The sequence below is a fragment of the Centropristis striata genome, chromosome 4, assembly GCF_030273125.1.
Source record: "Centropristis striata isolate RG_2023a ecotype Rhode Island chromosome 4, C.striata_1.0, whole genome shotgun sequence".
NCBI lineage: Eukaryota > Metazoa > Chordata > Actinopteri > Perciformes > Serranidae > Centropristis > Centropristis striata.
The window spans coordinates 27,828,002-27,833,260 of NC_081520.1; the positions used below are offsets into that span (position 1 = coordinate 27,828,002).

A 5,259-nucleotide genomic window follows, 5' to 3' on the forward strand; every position below is an offset into this window, starting at 1 on the left:
ACTAATACACAAATAACACAATTATCAAACACAAATAGAGAAAGAAATGATCCGCTCCCAAGTTAAATTTGTGAGTAATGTCATGTCTTGGGCTTGCATGGCTTCTTCGAGGACCGGCTCATTGATCTTCATCGATGTCATTACACACGATGGCAGCAGAAAAATGGACTCAGAAGTATAAATAAACATTTTGTTTCACATCCAGCTGGTGGGAGACCCTGAGGTCAATCCAGAACGAGATTATATAACTCGTCTGACCTGGAAACACCTCTGAGTACAGGAAGAGCTGGAATATTTTTTCAATGAAAATGAGAATCACAATTTAAAAATGATTCTCCCCAGGTGTTCTGATGGATCACTGGTCGAGTACAACTCACTGAGGCTGAGTTTTTGTCGCAGAGAAAAAAAAAATCTTAAAAAAATCATATCACATTATCAGCCAAAGTAATTGCAATTAATTAATTTTATTTACAAATTGTGTAACCTCAGTTGCTAAGGAGGGGCAAGTCTCAAATACCTTACTTTACCTGCTGCCTCCGAAAAAACCTTCATTTACTAAAATGTATTGTTGTCTGTCACTTTCATACTGCTACTTGTGCAATAATAGTATTTCTCTTTCAGTCTGTTTATTTTTAAGTTTTTAAATCTGGCTATTTCAACTTTTTTATATACATGTATACATATATCCACATATATTTACTTTTCCTTTCTATTGTTGGAGTAACTGGAGTGGCAGCAAAATGACAAAAACAAAATCATTGAAACTGCCAGTCAAACAGGTGTATGCCCTGAGGAAAGGGTGGATGTTAGATCTATTGGCTGTAATAGAGTATATAAAGCAGCTGACCCAGTTGACTACAGCAGTCTGTGCACAGGCACACAACTGTGAGAACTACTCGTGAGATTTTGTTTAGTGAAGCAGTGTTGTTTAGTGTAAAGCTCAGGAATCACTGTTATATGTCTTCAATCAAGGAATATTTCATTTTTGTTTATTAAAGCAAGGTTTTATGAATAATGGCGTCCCATTTTCAAGAAGGTAATTCAACTTCATCATCTTTGTCTTACTTCATTCTTGACGGTTATGAGGATGTTGGATCATTGAGATATTTTTATTTTCTAATAGCTGCAGTGTTGTACTTTGTTATTGTGATTGTCAACACTTTTATGATTGTGGTTATCTGTGTGAACAGAAGCTTACATGAACCTATGTACATTTTTCTGTGCAGCCTGTTTGTAAATGAACTGTATGGTAGTACAGGGTTGTTTCCATTCCTTCTGGTTCAGATCCTCTCTGACATTCACACTGTTTCTGTTTCTTTTTGTTTCCTGCAGATTTACTGTTTGCATACATATGTAAATATAGAATTTTGTAATTTAGCCGTCATGTCTTATGACAGATATCTTGCTATCTGTTGTCCTCTGCAATATAACACACGTATGACATGTAACAAAGCAGTTTTCTTTATTATTGCTGTATGGTTGTTCTCTTTTGTAAAGTTCCTCATTCCCTTTTCCTTAAACATACGTTTGACATTTTGTGGAAACATCATAAATAGTTTGTGTTGTCAAAACTATCTTGTTGCAAAGTTGGCCTGTTCTGACCCCAAAGTGAATAATATTTTTGGACTGTTTGGTGCTGTTCTCACCATCTTGGTCCCCCTGCTTCCAATCCTTTTCTCCTACATGAAGATTCTTGAAGTGTGTTTTTCTGGCTCCAAACAGACGAGACAGAAAGCTGTCAGTACCTGCACACCTCACCTCGCTTCTCTGCTTTACTTTTCTTTTGGCTGCACCTTTGGAACCCTTCAGAGTAGATTTGATATGAGCAGTGTACCCAGAGAACTGCGTCTTATTTTGTCTCTGTATCTTCTCATCGTGCCGCCATTTTTTAATCCAATCATGTTTGGATTACAAATGTCAAAAATACGGAATAATTTACACATGTCCTCAGTTATAAGATGTTGGCTTGTCAAAGAGATAAAATATTGATTAAATAAATTATTCATAACATTGTATCTTGAAATCTGCTGAATAAAAACACATGTCTGTCTGTCTGTCTGTCTGTCTGTCTATTTCTCTTATATAGGTATACATGTACATATTGATATACATATATAAAGATAACTATTTCATAAAATATACTGGATACTAATACAATGATGTTGTATTTCAGCCCTCACTAAATCTGTTTGCAACAACAATTAGTTTTTGCTTGACAATATAAAATTATTGTCTTGACAAAATGGAGCTATAAATATATTCCTTTCTAAGATTTCCATTTCCCCAATAACATTTATTTTACAGGAAATATTGTTTGAATCAAAGAAATGATGAAGGTAAACCCATTTGAATATTGATCTTCATAGAACAAGTTCCTTGTCATTGTGAGTAAACTGTACATATAACACAGTCAACTTTTATTATATTTTATTTCTGTATCACAAATATATGAGAATTTAACATCACAAATATACAAATAAGATAACTATCATACACAAAGTGTGTGTAAATTTATGAAGAACTAAAGTTAATTAAAAGGTTAAAGGAACACTCCACCGTTTTTTCATATTAAAACATGTTATTCGGTCAAGTAAAACGAGTTGATACAGACCTCTTGCGTCTCAATGCGTGCACTCAATCGCCCTGGCGTGCTGCGCCACTTGGCTAGCACTTAGCTTAGCCCCGTTCATTCTTTAGGATCCAAACAGATGGACAGTTAGAAGCGACCAAACTCCTCCACGTTTTCCCTATTTAAATACAGCTACACGAGTAGTTAAACGACCAAGTATGGCGACACAAAATAAAACGTGGCGCTTTTCGAAGCGGATAAAAAGGAGAACTATAATGTATGGCGGAATAGCACTTGGGAGCACTTCGACTCGGCGCAATAATATCATCACTCCTGAGGGGAGAAGATTTTTCAGGAGATTTCTGAAAAATCTTCTCAAGTGGCGCAGCACGCCAGGGCGATTGAGTGCACGCACTGAGACGCAAGAGGTCTGTATCAACTCGTCTTACTTGACCGAATAACATGTTTTAATATGAAAAAACGGTGGAGTGTTCCTTTAATGCACTCTGGAAAGCCACTGAAACACAAGGCCAGACCAGAGCAGGGAAGGCTCACTCTAAGGCAGACCTGGGCATTGGGCGGCCCGCGGGCCACATCCGGCCCGTTGGCTGTCCTTGTCCGGCCCGCATGAGGTTACCAAGAAATTAGAAATCAATATAACCGCAGTGCTTTTATTTTGAAAAAAATAGCAAACATTATCATTAGCACTAGAGCTAACAAACACTTTTACTATAGTTAAGACAACAAATATAGCCACTAATATGTATGACAGAATAAAATAAACTGTAACAAACCTTGTGTCCTGTCAGTCAGCCACTATAGAAGCCTTTTTCATACTTTATATCAACTTTATATGAATTACGACGCACTCGTTATTTTTTACCGTTCGTTTTTTCATTTAACCGTTCTACCGGTTATTTCCTGTCACTACCTTTCAAAATTAAAGCACCCGTTTTACACTGGACGACACCTTTTCAAAATAAAAGCATCACAACATTGTAAAACACCTTGAAAATGTACAAACATGAAAAAACAAGCTATATAATACAAAAACATAAATAGGAACCATTTACAGTTGTGTTTAAAATAAATGGAAAAGTGATACAGTGATTGGAGTATATACTACTTTTTACTGCTATATTTGATTTACTCCACATTAACAGTCTCATCATAACATGTATTCTTATCAGTAGCAGCTCAAAACCAGATAATTTACTATATTTTATAAAGCGATTACATTAATATTGAGCAGAATTTAGTTCAGAGTTTTGGTCCGGCCCCTGCAACCTTCGTGGTATTGGTCATGTGGCCCCTTGGGAAAATGAATTGCCCACCCCTGCTCTAAGGGGACGTCAAGACGCCAGACTCGACTGAAACTAACCAAAACTTTAGGTTATTTACATAACCCCGAATCTCTGAGTAATATGAATGAGATGTCTCACTATGGTATCCATGCCCTGCTGCAGACCTCAGAAGCATTAATCTCATTACGTCAATCCTGATTGGCTGGTGCGTCCGCCTGAGGTAGTACCACCTTCCTTAAATAGTTCATGCAGACGGCACGACGTCATTCAAGATAAGCACCTCTTCTCACTCGCCCAAGCAAGAAGGGTTGTCTGGTGAGACATCTCACTCATATTACTCAGAGAACCAGGGTTATGTAAATAACCTAAATTTCTCTTTCGATGTCTCACGATGAGATATGGTTGCTCTCGTATTGCCAGACAAACTTATCCAGCTTCCACCAACCCACAGGGAAACATACTCTGTTCCCATCAGGACAGCAAAACCACTTGTGCTACGCAGGGGGCGGAGACATCCAGCATATAGAAATGGACAAATGTGAGAGGCGAGGACCGAGAGACCTGAGACAGAGTCAGACAGAGTCAAGTGCGCTCACAGGCCCACAGGTGGCTGCAAACTCTGACTCGTATAAGCCAAAGCAATCGCCTCCACACCCAGTGAGATGGACGCTGCTTTGTGACAGGTTTCCCCTTATGAAGGTTAGCCTAGGAGACGAACAGCTGATAGCTCCTTCTGACACCCCTCGTCCTATCTATATAAGTGTGCAGCGCAGGGACTGAACATAACGCATGTGACCCCTGCCCACCTGGTGAGGCAGCAAAAGCCACAAGGTCAATAGGAAAACATGAGCCCACCACCTTAGGCACAAAAGCCAAAGCCAGAGCCAGTAATAACACTGTCTTGAGAGACACGTGTTTCAAGTCCGCCCCCCCCCCCCAGTGGCTCAAAAGGAGGGCCCTTAAGCCCCTCCAGAACCACAGCCAGATCCCACAGTCGTACCAGCGGTCTGGACATGGGTAGAAGCCTGTGCACTCCCGTCATAAAACGGCCAACCAGCTGGTGCTGGCTCGCTGTTTGCTTCCCAAACCCCACATGACAGGCGGCGATAGCTGCCAAGTACACTTTAACCGTGGAGAAGGCTTTTCATTTGTCAATCAGGTCCTGCAAGAATGACAATATCACTCCTACCAGACACTGAAAAGGAATGTGGCCATTACTATGACACCATCCCTCCAACACTCTCTGTATGACTACAGTCATACAGAGACCTATTGGAGGAGGCTCTAGCACTTTATCACTCGCTGTGAAAGACCCACAGCTGACAGATTAAGCCACTCAGGGGCCAAGCCCATAGTGCCAGGCGCTCTGGGTGAGGGTGTAACACC

At 39.9% G+C, this 5,259-nt stretch overlaps 1 protein-coding gene across 1 annotated transcript; it reads left to right on the top strand.

Moving 5' to 3' along the window:
• The first annotated feature begins 1,014 nt into the window (after window positions 1-1,014).
• On the top strand, window positions 1,015-1,989 carry LOC131970714 (olfactory receptor 11A1-like). The gene has a single exon (XM_059332136.1). It carries the CDS (start codon window positions 1,015-1,017, stop codon window positions 1,987-1,989), a length of 975 nt encoding a protein of 324 aa, XP_059188119.1.
• The last annotated feature ends 3,270 nt before the right edge of the window (window positions 1,990-5,259 follow it).